Source organism: Egretta garzetta, unplaced genomic scaffold, assembly GCF_000687185.1.
Source record: "Egretta garzetta isolate BGI_Z169 unplaced genomic scaffold, ASM68718v1 scaffold96, whole genome shotgun sequence".
Classification (NCBI taxonomy): Eukaryota; Metazoa; Chordata; class Aves; order Pelecaniformes; family Ardeidae; genus Egretta; species Egretta garzetta.
In genome coordinates, this window is record NW_009259965.1 from 778,415 (window position 1) to 797,851 (window position 19,437).

At 43.9% G+C, this 19,437-nt stretch overlaps 1 protein-coding gene across 1 annotated transcript in view; it reads left to right on the forward strand.

The window, feature by feature from the left end:
- The first annotated feature begins 18,976 nt into the window (after positions 1-18,976).
- The window catches only part of SH3BP5 (SH3 domain binding protein 5), a 54,943-nt gene continuing 54,482 nt past the window's right edge, over positions 18,977-19,437 (forward strand). Inside the window, exon 1 of the mRNA XM_009640202.2 lies at positions 18,977-19,024. Within this exon, the coding sequence (XP_009638497.1) occupies positions 18,977-19,024 (48 nt within the window). The remainder of the gene's footprint in view (positions 19,025-19,437) is intronic.

Below are 19,437 nucleotides of genomic sequence, written 5' to 3' on the forward strand. Positions count from 1 at the left end.
TGGTGTAGTTGGGCAAGACGAGGTCTTCCCTTTCTGGTTAACACAGGCTGCTGAGGTGTCACAGAGCCATGGGACTGTGAAGTTTCCCCATTTAGGTCAGGACTGTGTTCAGCCTTGGCATCTCTTTTCAGTAGATGCTGAAACAGTGGTGGAGCAGGGATGTCGAGTGGTACCCTGCACTGTGGTGTTTCTTTTGGCAGGTTGGTCTGTGTCACTGCCAGCAGAGCCATGGCCACCTCACAAGGGAGAAGTATGAGGCTGGTTGCTTGCATTCTACAGTGCTTGCACCAAGCCAGGTGCTCAGAGCCAACAGCCATACAGCCCGCAAGAGGGGTACTAAAACTGGCATCTGCCCTTTGTTCAATAGGGTGGACCATCCTGGCACATATGTACCGAAGTTGCATCCAATTCACAGCTAGAGACACCACCATAACCCAAGCCTTCTTGCTCCTCACCCCTCCAGCACTTTTCAGCACCAGGCAGGACAACAGAAAGACTTGGACAATTTGTACCCTGGATGTGCAGAGCTTTGCTTGGCTCCCAGCCTCATGGCATCTTCCTTTCTACCACATTCCCAGCGTGAAACTGGGAACAAAAGGCATCCAGATGCCTACAGAGTGGTCGCTCCCTCCTTTCTTCACAGAAGTTGAATGGAAGCACGACTGTTCTATGTTGGAACTAATCGGTGGTCACAGTTGCCTCTGAGACTGTGCTGGAGCATTGTACCCCTGAGAAACTGTGGCACAAGCAGTTGGAATTGCATGCCGTGCTATGCGGTGGCTCACGTTGTGCCAGGCTAAGCAATTAGGACTCGTCCACTGAATAAAGCAGACTGTGGCCAGGCTTCTTGGCAGTGTATGACTATTGTATGGCAGATGGTACACGGAGTATAATGGACTAAGAAAATATTCTGAGTGGGGAAAATGTCACAGCTAAAAATGCCACCACAGCTGACGTTTCCTGGAAAAGCAGAGGCCAACAGAAAAAGCCTTTTATGCAGACAGTGGGTACCAGCAAAAATGAAGACAGTCATGAGACTTTTTTTTTTTCTCACATTCTGAATCAGTTTATGTCTTTCAGACTTTTCAGGCATGCTTCACCCTCCATGACATTAACCAAGTCAAGATAAGAGGGGAGGGTGTGGTTTTTTGTTTTGCTTTTAACACAGGAACTTGGAATGAAAATGCAAACTGAGGGACCAGCTTTTTCTGTCAGAGGAGTTAACATAGTCCCTGATGAATTGCCATATGCTGACTGGGATCTGAGACAAAGCAATAGGAGAAAGATTATTACTAGAGAACACAAAATTGACCAGTTATATTTATCAATTGTAACTTGCAAAGCAGAGGAAAACACCCAGACCAGTTAATGAAATCTATGAAGGCTGAACAACTGTCCAATTCTGTGGAGGTACTAGAAAATGAAAACTACAGACTGCAAGTAAGGATGTCTAACGCAGAAAGGCATGCCAGAGCTCAAAACTGCATTCTCAAGAAACAAAATGTGACCATTCAGAGACTCTGGCAAACGTTGTGAGTCAAGACAGTGCAGCATTTGAAAGAAGTACACAAGAACACCTGTGGGTTGTATTATTTGCTAGTGGCAGCAGTGAGTATAGGTTGGACTGGAAGATAGTGAGCTTCAGGAAGGAAGGAAAAGTGGATAATGCTGCAGCTGAATCTATGGGAGTCCAGCTGTCCCATAATTCACACCCTTAGTAAAGTTCTCCTTGCCCTGAAGCTGAAGTCTGGGGAGAGACAGGCAAATTGATTACACTAGGAATCACAAAATCAACTGGGGAGCTAACAGAATGGATGCCCATTTGCTCATTATTGTGGGAGAGGGCAAAACCCCAGAATCATCCACTTCATATAAGAACCCAAAGAAATGTAAGCATTTAGAAAGGGTGCATTTTGCCATGGCCTAGAAGAAAAATGCTTGAAGATGTCAAATATTTTTTCTGAAGCTTGGGGCATCAGCAAAGTTCTGAAAGATGCTTCTGGCTTAAAAAAAGCACATGCATGTATTCAAACCTCCTGCATTCCTGTGGCACTGCTTTCTCAGGTTGTAGCTAAATTGTCAGACTCAGACTTGCATGCTAGCCCCCAAATGACTGAATGTTGGGATAAGCTTATTTGTGCACCATTTCCCCTCCTCTCTCTTGAAGTCCTAGTTTTCTGCTGTGCGGGCAGGGGGAGAGCCAGAAGTGTATCCATGAGTACTCCCATGTGGCTGTATTATGGTGTATACGCATGCTGATAGCCTCAAGTTGCCATTTGGGATTTCTTGGCACTTGGCACTTGAGGGATTTCACTGGAAACATCCATTGACAATAAATGACAATAAATGTTAAGAGATGCAAAGGTTTATAGTGAGAGCTGCTTTGGCATCCTGAGTCACTGCATGGTTCTCCTTCTCTCACAGGTAATTGTGAGATAGGTATTTTATTAACTGACAGAAGCTCTGAGTGATCAGGCCCATGCAGTGTGTGGATGCTGATGAGCACCGGCTGTGCACATTTGGGAAGGCAAGCTGTGCTGCACCTTTTGGGAGGGTCCTCTTGTAGAGTGCCATGTCACATAAGGGTGTGTGGTTGCAGCCTGTCTGCATGAGGCAGACCTCGGTGCCTGCTTGGCTCAGGGCGATTTCTGAACCAGGAAATGGAGCCCATAAGCAAGTCACCTCCTATTGATCCCTTTTTCCCCTTTTCTGCAACATCCTTCTTTCTAATTCTCCTTCCCTTCAGTAACTTGGCTTTCCTGGCTTCTTTCTCCCTTCAGTGATACAAGCTACTATGTAGCTAGCATTTGTCTTTTGTATGTGATAAAGATTTCCTTCCTCTTCTAGTTTTATTGCCTTTAGACTGCAAATGTTTGGGGGCAGGTTTGACTTCCTGTATGTTTATGTGGTACTTAGAACAGTGCAACCCAAATTTGGGCTGAAACTACCAAGATTTAGTCGCCCCTGTTCTTTTTTATCATTTATAGAAGAGAAGCTCTACAGATAAATGCTCTGGCAGAAGCACTGCTGCCTCCCTTGGTCCCAGTTCCTGTTGTGCCTCATTTGCAAAGAGGATGTGCTAGAAGAAATTGCTCTACACCCAACATGGGGTTAATTGCTCCTTATTATATCCTTATTCAACATATCTTTATTTTTTCTTTTAATTTCTCCTTTTTCTCTTAAGAACTAACAAAAATGTTGACAATTCAGATTATTTTCCTTTTATGAGCAGTAACAGCCTACTCTGGCTCCTTGTTAACGCTGACTAGTGAGTTCAAACAGTTTCTTGTTACTCAGCTATTGCGGAGTATGTCATCCAACCTCTTCCCTGCAGCCCTTTGTTCCCATCTCAGCAAGCTCTTAGGCCACTGAAGACCCTAACTTGTGTTAATTGGTCTGTGAGCCTACGTGTAATGTAGCCTGGTTTGTAAGGCTGCACAGAAAGAGGGGAACCTCATTCATTGTAATTTGACGTTCTAATTTCTTAGTGCTTTCTTGGTGCTTGCAGACATTTGTGCAAAGAAAGCACCTGTTCTCTGTAGACCCAGGACCAGTGCCTATTTCCCAGTTTTGGGTCATGTTCCCTTCAGAAAGTAGGACTGAGGGGAAGAGCAACCCAGCTGAAAAGAAGAAGTGAGATGTTTGAGAATGAGCTTCAGCTGTTCAGAGCAGAAGAAGGAGAAACAGGAGAAGCCTGTTTGAATTATTGGCTCCAGCATGTATGAGAAAAATCACGCATGCTGGTGGGCTTCTGCTTTGGTTCCAAAACCCAAAAGTTGTGGGATCTTGTAACCACCAAAGAAGCATGGGTAGAGCTAATTATTACCTAGAGAGTTGCTTCAGGTGCGGATCCTTACTACAGCATGAACACAAACAAAAGTCAACACAGCAGTTGCAAGAGAAGTGGTGCAAGACAACACAAGCGCTACTGCTAGCTGTGCTCTAGGCTCTGGGCTTTAGGTCCCAAGAAAGCTTTCATTGTCTTGCCCTGAGCTCCTCAGGTCCCTAAAAAAACCCCATGTTGTTCAGCCAGCCTTAAAAGTAGGGAAGAAATGCAGTACAAGAAAGACAAAAACCCACTTTAGACCTCATTAGAAGAGAAAAGAAGTAAGGAGTGTGGTTTTGTGTGCAACCTCAGCTCTCTACTCTGTTCTCTCTTCCCAATATGCAGCCCACTTTCATAGTTTTCCTTTTTTCTTGGAGTCCTGGTTCAGGCTGTTGTATTACAAACTCGGTTCTTGTTACCAGAAGTGTAATCTCAGTTTCCAGTCCTCTGAGTTACAGAGTTTGAAACAATGGCATAAATAAGATAGTAAGACCTCCAAAACTAGGTACTGTAAATCTATTTTAAGCCATTTTGTGGGGAGGATGATGATATTTGGCTATCACTGAAGTTCTTGTAGATTAAGAGGTGGGAAATGTACCATGTTACCTGGAGTCAATGGGGGAAACCTATTTAGGATTTCTTGATTTAAAAACTGCTGGACTTTTTGTATTTTAACAGAAATATTTAATGAAACTTTGCTTTGTTTTATGTGTGTCCCTCTTCAGTACTTGTAGTTTTTAAAGGTGTCCTAGGTATAATGCACATAAAATACATTCTGGATACTGCAGACAAGAATGCATGCATGTAATGACTTAGTATTCTCAGGATAGGAATCTAAGTCAGTAGGCGTGTTAGAAACGCCTAGAAGAGAGATCTGCTCATCTGAGAAACCACATAGAACTGCAGACTCGAAAGCAAACTGTGTGGCAGATACAAGCAATCAGTGTCTTTTGAACTTCTCGCTGACTTTTTATCGCTTGTCAGTCTGTAAAACAGCTATGAGACCCTTTTAATACATCTTTTGGAAGGAAGAGTAGTTTTAAAACTCAAATTTTATTTCTTTCTCTGCATTTATTTTTCCCCTTCAGGGCATACAGGTGTTTCTTTGCTGTCTCTGTGCATGCTCATATTGCAATCTTCCATTTCAGTGCTTGAGGCAGGGGTGGCAGCAGCAGCAGCAGCCTGGCTCTCGGTCAGGCTGTGGCAAGCACAGGAGGAGGTATCTGGCAGATCATACACTTGTTCTCCACCTCTGTTTTGAAACAGGCAGTGGGATGGCTCTAGCCTGAGAGCCCTCCAGTTGGATTTGTGAAAATATCACTTTAAAGTGCCTGGCTGAAAACCATGATTTAGTAGAGAAGTATTTCAGTGCGCTTACTAGGTTATTCCAGTGTAAAGAATTCTTGCAGTTCTAAGAATAGCCTTTCTTTACGTAGCTTAGAAACCCCCCTACTGTTCCTTTTGTACTTTTTTCAAGCAGTTTCTCACTGTAAACTATAAAATACAGCTTTCTTAGAAAAAGTGTTTCTATTTTCCTACTGAATAGAAGAATCGATGTTCTTTGTTGTGCAAACAGACTGTAAATGTGTAACTCCTGAAAGCTTAACATTTATCTCTTGCATGAGAAAGCAAATTCAGGTCAGGAGTCCAAATCTCAAAGTTTTGTTTATGTACATTTATCTTAAGTTTTAAAGCTTAGGATTGTGGAGAAGCAGGAGGATATGGACTAGTAACATTCCAGAGGAGAATTCTCAGCTCTGAATTTGGCCTTCAACACCAATGTCCAAGTTCCTAAAGTTTAGCTTATTTTTAAGCCATTTATTTACTTTGTCTGTAGTCGAATCATCATAAAATTAGGAAACACATTGGCCACATATCTGTTATCAGAGTGGTTCCATCAAAGCCTGATTACAGTAATTTTAAAAATCAGATTCTGTAAGTGAAGGCTGTAGTATCTGTTTTCATCAGGATAAAAAGCAGCAGTCTTTTTGAAGAGGAATTGATCTGACTCTGCACACTTGGATACCAATTAGGAACAAATTCTCACTGTAAAAGCACAAGGAAGAGTGGGTGGAAGGTTGTACATCTCTTTAAAAAGCAACTGAAATAATACCCTTTTTACAGTCACATTAATCTTACCATATGAATCACAGAATATACAATATCTTGAACTCAGGCTTTTGGGTGTGGGGAAGGTGCACCTGAAAACAAGCCATAATCAATGAAAGGGTGCTGTGCTGCTCTGCTCCAGCAATGAGATACTCTTAGGTATTAATGCTGTGCATTTCTTATAGGTGGAGGTGTGTTATGCAGAATTTTTGTACCCGTTTATGTGTTTTTGGTAGAGAACCTCTTTCTTCCCAAAACAGCTGCAGTAACCCTGTGTAAATGGTATCATTAGCTTAAAAGGAGCTTAGAATGATGTTGCTGTTTCCCATACGGGTGTAGGGTCAAATCCATCTTGTACATCCTGCATGAGACTTAGGTGTTTGAGTCTCAGGCGTGCTCTGTTTTACTACTTTCATCTCCAGCTTTGTGTGTGACTGGGATGGAAGAGAGGCCACAGTGTTATGGTGCAGCTGGGGTAGGTTTTTGGGGTCAAGGGACCTCTTGTTAGAAGGCGATTTTGTATCAGTTGTTTCATACCATGGCCCTTCCTCCATTCTGCATTTGGGAGCCAATCTCGTGCCCTGCCATGTGATGCAATCAGTGAAGCCTTGCATGTTGGACTGAAAGAAGGTGGGGAAAGGTCTTCAGCTTTGTGCCCATGGGCTCAGACAGGCAAGCAAGCTATAGCGTGTGGGTGGCTCTGCAGCAATTGTCCATGGGCATACTCCTGTCCTTGGGGAAACACGGGGGAATTTGAGCTAACTTTGCCCTTCTTCTGGGTGTCTTTGTCTGTACAAAGAGGGTTGTAGTACATTATATCATGATTTTTGCATGTAGCCCAGTGATGACTAAACCCCTTGCTTCTGTATCGTAACATTGTCACAGCTGCTGACAAGGCTAGGGGCAATCCTTCTTCTCCATAAGTGACCCAAAGGAGGTTCCTCTGCACCCTCACCCTTTGGGGCTCTTCTGGCCTTTGTCCCCCCCAGCTCTGGTGTGTTGGACTGGTTCTTCAGCTAGTGAAAGGGGCACAGCTCCCTTGAACTCAGTGAAGCTTTGCTAATGTGTGCGAGTGGTGGATATAATCCCTTATTGTTAGTGTTCCTGGGGTGTGATACGGGTCCAGATGCTGTTACTGTAGGCAGAGGATAAGAAGCCACAGTTTTGTCCTTGATCTGTATCTTTGGGGGGGGGGGAAGGTGAAGAAGCATCTTGCCTCCTCTCACTTCTGCTAGTATTTACTCATGGTTGTGACAAGCTGTCATTTTCCAGTTTGTGTGAAAAGTGACGCTTAATTTCCCTTCCCCCCATTGCAACCTTGCCAATGTATTTGCTGCATGCAGATATAGATTTGTGTTCATTTCCCTAGCAGATGTCACAGTGATTCAGTACAAAATCTGCTTGGGGACATGATTATAATTGAACTGTTCTCCAGGAAGGGGAGATGAATGCATTGGTATTTTCTGCTTCTGTTACAATACTAGAACTTTGTATTTCAGATCCTTGATTCAGAGTTTTAACTTTCCATTTTGCACAAGAAGGAGGCAACGTGTGCAACTGTTTTAAACACTTAAGAAATTCCTTAGGACCAAATATGAATAACAAAATTACTTGATCCTAAAAAATAACTTGGATCTGTGCCTATTTCTATTCCTGAATGTTCAGGCAGTGGCATATAGTGCAAGCTACTATTTCTAGGGTGTTTTAGGCAAGGCTGGATGAGATGTACTGACATAACAATGTGAATTCAAGATGATGTTTCCTGCACATTACCTAAAGGTGTTTAGGAACTGACTTTATATTCAGTGCGATTGTGAAGTGACAGTTGTTTGATATTTAGATGCTAGGAAGTGTCTATGAGTAGAATGTGAATACTACTGTTATTTAAAGTAAGGTTTAATTAAATGCAGGCTCCTATCACTCAGAATTTTACTGAGAATTCTTACATCCTTTCTTTCACTTCTGCATCCAATTTACATGGAAAAATCACTCTCTGCTGAGGAAATGGCTCAAGAAGGTTTGGCATTCTTGTAATAACAACCCAGAGGCACCACTTCCCCCTTCAGAATACAAGTAATTATATAGCTGCAGCAAAATGACACAGGAGCCAAATTTAAAAAGAATAAAAGGCAATTATTAGCTGCTCACATTGCTGCTGCTATGCTGTTGTTTGATAGCTGTATAATTGATATGTGTGGCTGTGATATGCAGTCTCTAGTTTGTGTGCATGCTTGATGCCTATATATTCTTTCAGGAGTTCCCAACTGCCTGCTATTTTCTGTTGTTAGGAATAGATGCTTACAGAGCAATGCATCTCCAGCTGGCTCTTGACCAAGCCTTCTCAGAGGGCTTGTGGAAATACCCTTCGTTTAATAAAGTTAATGTCTGGAGATTGCCACCTTCAACCATTTTGATATCCTTGGCACAAAGGAAACGCTGTTTCCTCCCTCTGGAGGATTAGACAGCATTAAAGCTGCTCTGTCTGTGAAGATTAGCACACTGCTGGGTGGTTGTTTTTCCTCCCCTTCCCCCCGCCCTTGAAGGAATTATTGCTCCAAAGGGGTGCCCGCAAGGGGAGAGCTGTACTGCAGACCGCCTGACATCTGCTTTGTTCCTTTCGCTCTCTCTGCAAAATGCCTGCATCTGAAAATCAATTTAATCTCCTGCTGTTTGGAGAGGGTGTTCCTGTGCTTGCATCCCACCGCGCATCCCCGGCACAGTGCAACGGCAGTTGGAGGACTGATAGTGCCACTGCAGCTATTGTCACACTGGGACTCTTCCCATTCTTGCTTGCTGCGACTGGGAAGCGGTGTGGATGCCGGGCTAAGTTAGAGCAACTTTTGTCCCCATGTGTCAGGACTGCATTTGCACTGTTGACAGTTTTCCCAGTTTGCTTGGGAAATCTGAGAGACAAGCCTTCTGGGTCCCCAGGCTGTTGAGAACACTGAACCCTTTCTTGTGATGGTGACGAAGGAGGCAGATCCATCTCCTTTCTGGTAGGCTTGCTCTTGAGAGATCTGCGTGTCGAATGTATTCTCAGAATATTTTGCAATAATTGGATCCTTCTCCAAACAAGGGCTGGATGATCCACACGCACCTGTGGAACACAAACACTTTCAAATACTTTCATCCTTACCTGCATTTTGGCTGGTGACTATGCACCATTCAGTCCATTTGCTTAAACAGTCCTGGCAACAAATCACCTAGGCATCCTTTCCTTTCCTAGATACAGTACAGGTACCCTTTCAGATCAAACTTCAGACATGTAAAATCCCACTGTCCTACCCACAGCCAGCCCAGGTATTTGTCAGGCCTACTATTTCCAGGGAATTCAGATATTTTGCATCATGGCAGAGTTGCTGGTGCCTTGGCAGATAGTCAGAAATGTAGGTGCAGGGGTGCATGTATGGCTTCTGGTGGTAACAGCTCACTTGCAAGGAGTTACCCTGTGGGAGGGCAGGAAATTAAAAGATGGGAGGAGAGGCCAAAGGAGCTAAAAGGGAGGCTCAGAGGTCACATTTTAGATCAGAGGAACATAGTCCCCAGTGTGGAGTGCGATTTGTGTTCATCTGCATGTTAATGAAGGACAATCTGTCAGGCTTCCCCTGGTCCTCTTGGGCGGGATTTTCCAAAGGGCTGAAGTGAGCTCCCTTATCTGCTCCTGTTGTGGAGCTTGCTCCTGGGATAGGCACTGCCTCTTACAGCTGGGAAATGGCCTGCCTGCACATTTGAGCTGGAAAAGGGCTGTTCTGATATAGTCACTGGCTTTAAATAAAGGAATTGTCACCTTACCTCCTTGTATCAATGGAACAAGGAAAACAAAACAACTAATAGCCTTTTGGGATGAAAGGGAGCAGTTTTTAAATCCACTTACCTGCCACATAGCAACCCTATGTACCCCCCACTCTGGAGGTCTAGAGGGCATCTCAAAAAAAAAAAAAAAGTGAGTTTCCTGACTGTTGCGGGGGGGTTGCAGGGACTCCCAACATGAAATGCTTCACTTCTGCCCCTATGAACTCTTATTCAGTGGGATTGTAAAACTGCCCTCATATTGGAGAGATTTCAGAGGAGAAGAATTTGCAGCACTGTGTTTTAATCTTTCCTAGGGTTAAGCATGTTTTCTGTGGCAAAAGAGACTTTTCTGGTCTGGTTTGGGGAGGATCAACATATTCCAGGTGGTACTGCAAAAATTCTCCAGTCTCTGCAACAGACAGGCAAACACGACCCTAAAGTGGGAGCTGCATCCTTTGGACAAACACTGGTGTTCACACAGAATCACAGAATGGCAGGGGTTGGAAGGGACCTCAGGAGATCATCTAGTCCAACCCTCCTGCTAAAGCAGGTTCACCCAGAGCAGGTTGCACAGGACATCGTCCAGGCAGGCTTTGAATATCTCCAAAGGAGGAGATTCCACAACCCCCCTGGGCAGCCTATTCCAGTGCTCTGTCACCCTCAAAGTAAAGAAGTTGTTCTGCATATTCAACTGAAACCTCTTATGCTTCAGTTTGTGCCCATTGCCCCTTGTCCTGTTGCTGGGCACCATTGAGAAGGGTCTGGCTCCGTCCTCGTGACATCCACCCTTGAGATATTTGTAAAAACCATAGCTAATGGCAAGTGCTGTGGAATGGTATATATATGGACAAAAGAAATCTGGTTTTGAAAGAATTTATTGCTGTAGCAAGAATTACTTTTTTGAGTTATGTAACATGAAAATATTAGTGAGGTTTTTTTTAAGGACTACGCAGTAGGGCATGGCTCCTAAATAGGTTATTCTGGTTCAAAATGAGAAAAGGCCTTTTGCAGAACTAGAGGAACAGAGCAAGGATGAAGCGTGCCAAAAAGGAGGGTCCGGAAGAGAAGTTAAACTAAAACAAAAAAAAGAGAGTCTTGGGGTCTGCTTTTGAATTTTGCCATAAGATTATTACATGCTTTTTTGGAGACATTTTGCCTCTTTGTATCTTCATGGCTTTGCCTGAAAAGTTGGTATAACAATAATACTAGTACAGGTCTTCTCTCAGTCTCTTACCCAAAGCTACTTCTGTTGGCGTTCTCTGGTACAGTGCTTGCTTTTACCATCCAGCAGAGACCATAGCTAGCCTAGCCTTGGGAACAGATTTTTGCTGGTATATTGAATTAATATTTTTAAGCCTAGGTCTGGAACTTGTCTACACTTGCTGGTGAAAGAGAAAAATCTGAAGCAGTTCAGCTAATATTGAGACCGGAAGCATAAGGTGCAGGTGTCTGTAATCTGGTAGCTTTAAAGGTTTGGTCTTGTGTCTTCAGAGCTCTTGGTTGATGGAGATCTGAACCACTCAGTGTCACAAAACTCTGAAGACTCTTTCTGCTCCACTCACCCCGCTCCTGCATATCTGTGCTGTACTTTCCAGACATAATGTCAATCTGTAGGAGCTGAAAGGATATTCCCTAATCCTCAGAAGTCCCCAAAGCAGTGGACAGTTTTGCTTTCTTTTTCTTTTTTTGCAGAACCTGGGCTGTGTCTTCTTGCTGCTGCCTCTGTTCCTCCCTGGGTCCCTCAGGCACCCCCAACAGCCTCCACGTTATGCCTGCCTTGTCTGCATGGCTGAGAGACCTGTGGGGAAGAGCTGATGAAGGGTGGGATGGGTGAAGGTCAGCCTGAGGATTGGTGTCTAGTTTGGGCTGCAATGCTGAGAGCGCGCTACTGAGACTGTTTTGGTGGTGGGAAGTTGGGATATGGGGAAATGAATGAAAGATGGAGTAAAACAGAGAAATGAGAGGGAAGTTTTCAGCTGGGGAGAGTCAACAGAAAATTCCACTTCTAGGAGAGGGATTTCCAGAATGTAAAGTTGGGGAGATCAGAAGAATGGAAAAAGAGAAATGAAGGACAAAGACAAATTGAGGAAGGAGAGAAGCAATGGGTTAAATGATACTTCAGATGATAGAAAGAAGATATTAAGACTGAGGGGAAAAAAGAGGCTGAGCTTGGATGGTGAGGGAGAAGTAGAGATGACAGAGTTGAGGAGTGGGGAGCGGAGGTGAGAGGGAAGGCCTGTTCTCTGCACTACAATCCAAAAGAGTTTATTCAGCTCTTGGAGATGTGAGGCACTTGGTCAAATACTGCTGGCAGCAGGGTTGTGGCCGCAAGGCTTCCAAACCTGCCCTGTGAGACCGCCTTTGCATCGGCCCAGGTTTCACAGCCCTGGTGCTGCTCTGGGCTGCTGCTGGGCACCAAGGTGTAAATGCAGGGATGTGGCTCTGCCGCAGCATGCCCCTGCGAGTCGTGGCACGGGGGAGGGCAGAAGAGGGAACAGATAATCGCTGCTTCTTATCCTGATATATAAAGCTGGGTGCTAAAACAGACTCTTATTTCACTCCTACACACAATGTGCTCAGTCGCTTGATTTTTATGTAACGGAAAGCATTGAAGAGTATGATTCTGCCAGGCAGTGGCTGGAGGGCAGAAAATCTTGCTATTAATGGTAGGAGAGGGGGTAAAGGGGCTTTGTACACAGGAAGCATTTAGCTTTTACAAAGCTGAAACAGATTTTTTTTGTTTGAATATTGTAAAGGCTTGTGAATTTCCATACATATCTGGAAGGAGACATTTGAAGTGTGTATGCTTAGGATCTTGCAGGCATCAAACTCAAATTTGTTAGACTAACAATTTTTTCCATATCTAGATACTCGATAAGCTTATACTTTCTGGCACAAGGTAAATTAGGCTATAATGGGCCTGGAGAGGAAACTAAAGAGGAAAGCAGAAAAAATACCCCTTCCTATTTCTTCTGTCACTGCTTATGGGTCAGCCAAATGGGGTTAGGAAGCAAAGAGACCGTGCAAAGACCTTTCTTAATACCTCGCTAGTGAGGCTTGGTTGTGGAAGGCCTGTCTGTCATAGAATCATAGAACGATGTCCCCATCTCTGGGCTTCCCAGCTGTTTCCCTCTTGGCTGCCAGTCTGCCTTCACAACTCAGCGGCAGGAGTTCCCCTTTGGTTGCCAGCCCGTCTTTTGTTTCTCTAGATACAGGCTAGGGTTTTGCCTTTTTGCACTTAGCTGGTCATGATGATAAAGACGTCCCAAATCTTTCTGTAGCTACCTGGTCTACTCAGCCCATTTTGAAAGCTCATTTTGAATAGGTGTCTGTTTCCCTGATCCTCTGGGCCACCTTGTACTTGAAATGTCTGTGCTGTTTCCCTCTACTTAATCAATTAGCACCTGTAAGAAATGCAATTTATGCAGGAAACCAAAGGGAAAGCTTCCCTGGGTAGCTGATGCTTGAAAGAATTCTCTGAGACCCTCTGATGAAAGGTGTTCTGGAGGCTCAAGATGTTAATGTGTGCTCAGCAGCTTAAAATAGGATATGGGTGAATTTCCTGTCTGATAGTAAGATTACTAAGAAGCAAAGTCTGTGGTCAGAGACCTTTCAGTGGTCACCAGGTTGCTTTTGCAGAGCGCTGTGCTCCAGCCTGCGTGCACGGGGTAGCTTTGTTCTGTAGGAGATGCCTCACTGGTGGTGGGAAGGTGCCTGTGAACAGTGCCACAAAGCACCTCTCAGGAGCATTGCATGTGACTGGGAGGTGTAAGGAGCCCCTTTCCTGGTGAGCTGGAAAATTACTTTGTGCTGAGCGCATAGAGTAGCCATGCTGTGTGAGGGAAGGGTTGTGGAAACTGCCAAACTTTGAGCAACCGTTCGTGGCTTTCACTGAAGTACACCAGACACGTGAATCCCCTGAGACCCACAGGAGCTTCACGACTGGACTTTCTTGTTTGTCATTACACTTTCGTAGTGCTGTGTTGCAGGGCCTCCTGCCTTCATCTGTCAGTGTTGCGTTTGGTATCATGAGCAGTGTGGGCCGGTGGCAAGAAACCAGTGAGGGGATTTTATCCTTTAAATCTACCAGTGAGAAGCCTGCTAATATGGTTAAAAAGCCACACATATGGAATCAGTCTGAACATTAAGCAAACAAAGGACTGGAAAAATGAGATGTATTCTTGCACATGGCTAATGTTATTTGGGAATTAGAGGTGGTTCTTTAAACAAATGTTTTAAATGTGGTTTGCATAGATGTCTAAGTATAAAGAATAAAAGGTGAGGGTGGGCGGTTTTGTACTGAATAGCAATGATGTATCCACACCACTGCAGAACCATTACTGAATTGTCAGGCTGAGTAGAAGAGAATGGCACTTGCATCTCATTTTGGCTCTAACAAGGCAGCACCTCTTGCCTAAAGCCTTGATTTGAGTACTGACTAACACCTTTGCATTTGATCCTGCTCCCGTGGAAACTGATGGGAGACTACTTATTGAGGAAAGCAGACAGCAGGACTGGGAACCGGGGTGGATATATTCAACTTAAAAGGGTGCACACTAGAGGGGTTTTTCCCTTCTCAAGTAGCAAGCACTGTGAAAGGGATCTTCCTTATCATTCAGCAGCAGATCTGAGGAATAATCTCCTGTTACTCTGTTATTTTCTAAATCTGCAAAAGCAGCACATGCTGTATTTTGGCCAGATGAGCAGCAGGACTGCTCTGCTCCTCGGCTGATGTAGTGTCATTGTACTGATGGTTTCCAGTGGGAAATTCCACCCGCCACCCGCCTTGCCAAAAGACAGCTTGGAGGAGGAGAAAATAAGTCCTGTGATGGTGGTGGTTCTTTCCCAGTGAAACAACAACAAGCAGGGAAATCCATCAAACTGTTAGTCATGCATTTTATATATATATAGCATAGTATAAGTGAGTGTGTATATATATATAAAAACTGTATTGCACTTATACTATCTGTATAAAGCATCATCAATATCAGGCTTCAGAATAATAAGGAAGTAGCTCATAGGATATAAATGTATATTTGGTAGAAATTGGCCCAGCAGGTAATTTTGCTAATAATCCTTGTATTTATTTTTTTTATGAAAGTTATTAAGATTAGTGTGGCTAGAAAACAGATTGTACCTCTTTAAATGAGCCTCCTTTCTTTGGAGCCCTGTGAAGCCTAGAGGGTATTTTTAATCATCCTTAAATGGTGCTTGTTAAACAGAAGTGAAATTAAAGGGTATTTTGGGATGTAGCTTTTTCTTTAAATACATTCCTTGTAGGTGGGGAAATCTGTAATTGTACCATAGATGATCAAGCTCCATTAATGTGTCTTTGTGTGCATCGTTTGCATGCAAGTTCATAAGGCGATAGCATCTTACAAACTGGTGTAAAAAAGGGAATTGATTTTTAGCGCTTCCTAAAATGCAGAGCACAAGCATGCTGCAACCATTGTGAGTATGGAAGCGCGAAAATTTGCTTGAGAAATAAGCCAGAGGAAGTTTTGGTTCTGTCCACTTCTTAAGTGTTTAATAACCTGCATGTGCATCCAGGGAATTTAAAATCTTCCATAAATGCAGCGTGTATCTTCAAAAAAATGTAAGTGCTTAGCATCTCATCAAAGATTAAGATATAGAGGACCAGATCTTTAAATGTGCTGTGACTGTGGGCGAGATCCTACTTAATGTTTAAAAATGTTTCAAACACATGCAATGTACTTCTAATAACCAGGAAAGCATATGGGGTTTGAATGTTGACAGAGCAATGTCTTTGCTGCAGTTTGGAAGAGGGAGATGGTGGAGTCATTTTTAAATGAGACATTCCCTGAGCTAAACTGATTTCTGGTGTAACATTGCACAGGTCAGCGTGGTAAACTGGTCTTCAGGATTAATTCAGTTTAGAAATTATATGGAGGACTTTATGCCCCTAAATGTATTTTGGGGGCCATGTTTTATACACTTTTTTTTTTCCTTAGAATTGCAGACTGTTTATACTTGTTCTGTGTTTGTTTGACGGTAAGTTATTTAAAACCAAATTGCCACAGTGCTTCAGTATCTGAGGCCAATTGGAAGTTAGCCTCTAGCATCATAATCAATGAAAGCAGATGACTTTTTCAGAGCATAACTATTTCTCCAGTCCCCTTGAGGAGAGAGGCACTATTCTGTAAGCAGGGCTCTGTCTCTCAGGCTGTTTTCTCCACAAAGGCTTCCACGAACTGCAAATGTGGCTTCAGTAATCAAATGTGCATTAATTAATCCTGAACTATGCTCAATATGCTGTCAGTGTTCAAAAAGAGGAGATGCTTGTTTTTGAGGAAGGAAATGCAACTTTGATTTGTATTTTAGGGCCTTGCTTCTAGTGCTTGGGCAGAAGCAAGCTTTGAGGGCAAGTATGAGCAGAAATTGGAATTGGAATGTAAGATGAGATTTGGAAAAAACCTCAACCCTTCCTTAAAATCCATTCAGAATCTGCCATTAACAAATATATGTAAAATTACACTATCCATTCACTTTGATTCCTCCCCCCTCCCCCAATTAACTAGTCATTAGTATGTTTCCCCAAGCGGTTCTTCACTGATGCATACTTCTTCCCAGCTGATTTTATTTAAAATGCAACATCGAGTTCCCCAATGTCTATTCAGAGATGTAATACCTAATCTACAAACTGTCCTCCAGAATGAGGGAGAGAATCCCTGTATGTACTCCTCTCTCAAAGCACAGACGTTTCCAAAAAAATCTTCCCCTTGCCAAATGCTGCCTGTACGCTAAGGATTTCCGTGGGACCAAAAAATGAGGTTATCTAAGCAAATTCCCCCAAAAGTAAGACTGTAGCAGCGCTCTTGGCCAGAGCATCAGCCTTGCCCAGGAGTTTCCGTGCTCCAGGAGCTGGTGTTAATGATGAGGCTTGTACCCCAAATGCCTGCTGTCACGTTGCAACACAGAGGCGTTGCCTGGTGCAATTAAATTGGTTGTTGAAGTAACTTGGATCACGGCTCTTCCTGCACCGGTATCTCTCCTTGTGCTTTTTAGGTGAGCTGTACTGTTTCCAACATAGCTTGTGTCAAGCTGCAGCCCGGCCCGGTGGGTCTGGGCTAATTCTCCACTGCGGCCACTCTGGAATCCATTAGCGAAAGAGCAAGCTGTTTCTTCCTGCCTTAACTTTACAGTGCTTTGTTCAAATATTGAATGCTTGGGACCAGGGTTTTGAAATATTGATACAGGAGAAAGCACAGACTGTCTCGGTCAAGCCTCGTGCAGGCTTTACTCAGCCGCCTTGGTGCATGTGGGATCTGTGGGGGAAGTGAAAAGGTCAGTGTGACTGGCTTTCTGGGAGTGGGGTGGGGTTGGGGAGGTGTCTGGCTTTTCACAGATCATGTAGGAGAGATTTGCTGGGATGAGATCATTCATGACTTGGCAAAAGTAATACCCAAATGCCATCAGCCACAGTTGACTTCTTGCACCATATTGACTTAAGCGGAGCACGAAGCCTGCCTACGTGCTGTGCAGGATTGTTCCTCGGATACTCCCGGGGCTCTGCTGCCCTTTGCATGTGACAGCAGTTTCAGCCCAAACTGTTTTGTGGGGAAGTGAAGAAACTGAGCATGCAAATAATATTCTTGAGTCTTTATTGACTTTCATGAGGACTGAATAGCCTCCCTTTCCCTTTTCCATCAAATCTTTCTCTTAAGGCCACTTCTCTGTTTATGCCTTAGTGATGTCTGCAGTGATGACAGACGTATGACCTGTGCATTCTTCAGTGGTATTTTTTATATATATATAAAAAACTTTCCGATGTATTGGTTCGATATAAAATGATCTCAACGGCCTTTGGGGCTCTGTGTGAGATTTCAGAGCCGTGGGGAAAAGGGCCTGTGTATTCACACAGTCTCTTGCCTGGTGCTAAGCTCTGCAGGCAGCTCTCCCAGCGTGCCAATTCCCCTGTACGACTGAGGAAAGAAACAGCTTGCTCTGCCTTGACGGTAGCAGATTGATGAATTTGGCTGGAGGTTTTTTGAGCTGTGAGAATGACGGGGACTGTTGTGGTGGCAATGGAAGAACGGGGTCTTTGCGCAACCATTACAAGTCCCTTGGGGAGAGCATGTCCAGTGCAGGAGCATTTCTGTACCCCAAGCAGCGGGCAGGGCTTTCTTTGCGTGACATTACCGTGGGTCAGACTGTGTGGGTTTCGGAGAACCACGGCGTAGCTCTAGTGGCTATTTTACGTAGCCTTGGTTTCTAGAAATGTAAGTGATAGCAGCGGGATTGCCAGCATTAACTCTCCCATATGCTGCTTTGTGTTTTCTGTGCTGTGTTTGGATGATGAGTACATTGGACGTTTGACACCATGGGCTTGGCATGAGCCACAGCACACCGGGGATGGGAGCCACCAGGGCCCTGGGAACCTCTGGCTCTCTGCACACATTGAATTCCCTTAACGGACAGCAGCAAAACTCTTGGCTTTGGCTGATTTGGGTGGTTTTTTTTTTCCCGGTTTTGTTTTTTTTTCCCCTTTACATCATTTCTTCTGCTGTGAGAAATGAAGATGTTGCAAACAACCCATCTGCGTTTTTGCAACACCTCCTCTGTCCCTTGATTATTTTAGTTTGTTGGTGTCACTTTGCATGTTTATACTATTTTCAAATGTTTATGCCACTCTCCTCTTCCTCCCATCTTTTTTTTTTTTTTTTTTTTTGGGTGCTTTACCCAAAGTGTTTGGAAGAGCTTTTGACTCCTTTTTTGCCTTAAGTACGTGAATTTTTATCTTCTTGTGCTTTGCTGAGATTCTTTTTCATCTTTGGTCTCACAAAGGAAGCTTCTTCACCATATCTAAAGTTTTGTCCTAATTTTTTTTTTTAATCTTTTGAGGAGTTTTCTAACAAAAATGGGGTTAAATTAAAAGTGATACTTTTAAGGCAGAGATATGCTCCTCATCTGTTTGCAATGACCTGTTACCAACCCAGAGGGAGCGGGGAAGTGGTTCAGCGTGGTTGGTGGGATTTGAGGAAGGGCCTTAGCTCAGCCAGTTGCTGCTTCTTGCCTTGTTTTTCCTACCTGGGTAGCCTGGCCTGTGTGCTTTGGTGGGACTGTCGTCTTTGCGTTTTGAGGAGGGAGAAGACAAAGCGTCGTGGGTTTCCTTTTTCTATGATGAGGGAATGTGCTGTTAAGTCTCTCTCTGGGGCTGCTGTGAGAAAGGAAGAGAAAGTAATTGTTTAAAATTTTATTTCTTTGCTGCAGCCCACAGGAGTTTCAGCCATGCCCGAGGCCAGTGAGATGAAGAGGGGCTGGAGCCCATCCCGGCTGGTAGAGCGCTAGTCAGAAGGGTTGCCCACTCTTTTCCCATTAGTGTTTGGGTGCTGCCCCCATGATTAAGGAGACCCTAATCTGAAATGCTCTGCTAGGCCGGGGCCATGCATGTGCCTCATATCAGTGCTTCTTGCGAGATGTTCCCTTTCGCTGACAACAAAAGGACATGCCTTTGGTATGTCTTTTTCTTCCACATCCAGTAGGTACAACAGTTGCTCGCCTAGCTGCTACACAGCAGAAATCTGGGTTTCATTTGGATTTTCGAGGTTGTTGAAAGTGCTTTTATTATTTTCATCTCCTCCATTTCTCTCCCCTTTTCTTCTCCGTAGATGCGTCAGCCCCCAGCAGAGCCTGAAAAAGAGGAAAGAAGAAAAGAAGGGGAAAAAAAAAAAAATTAAAAAAAAAAAAAA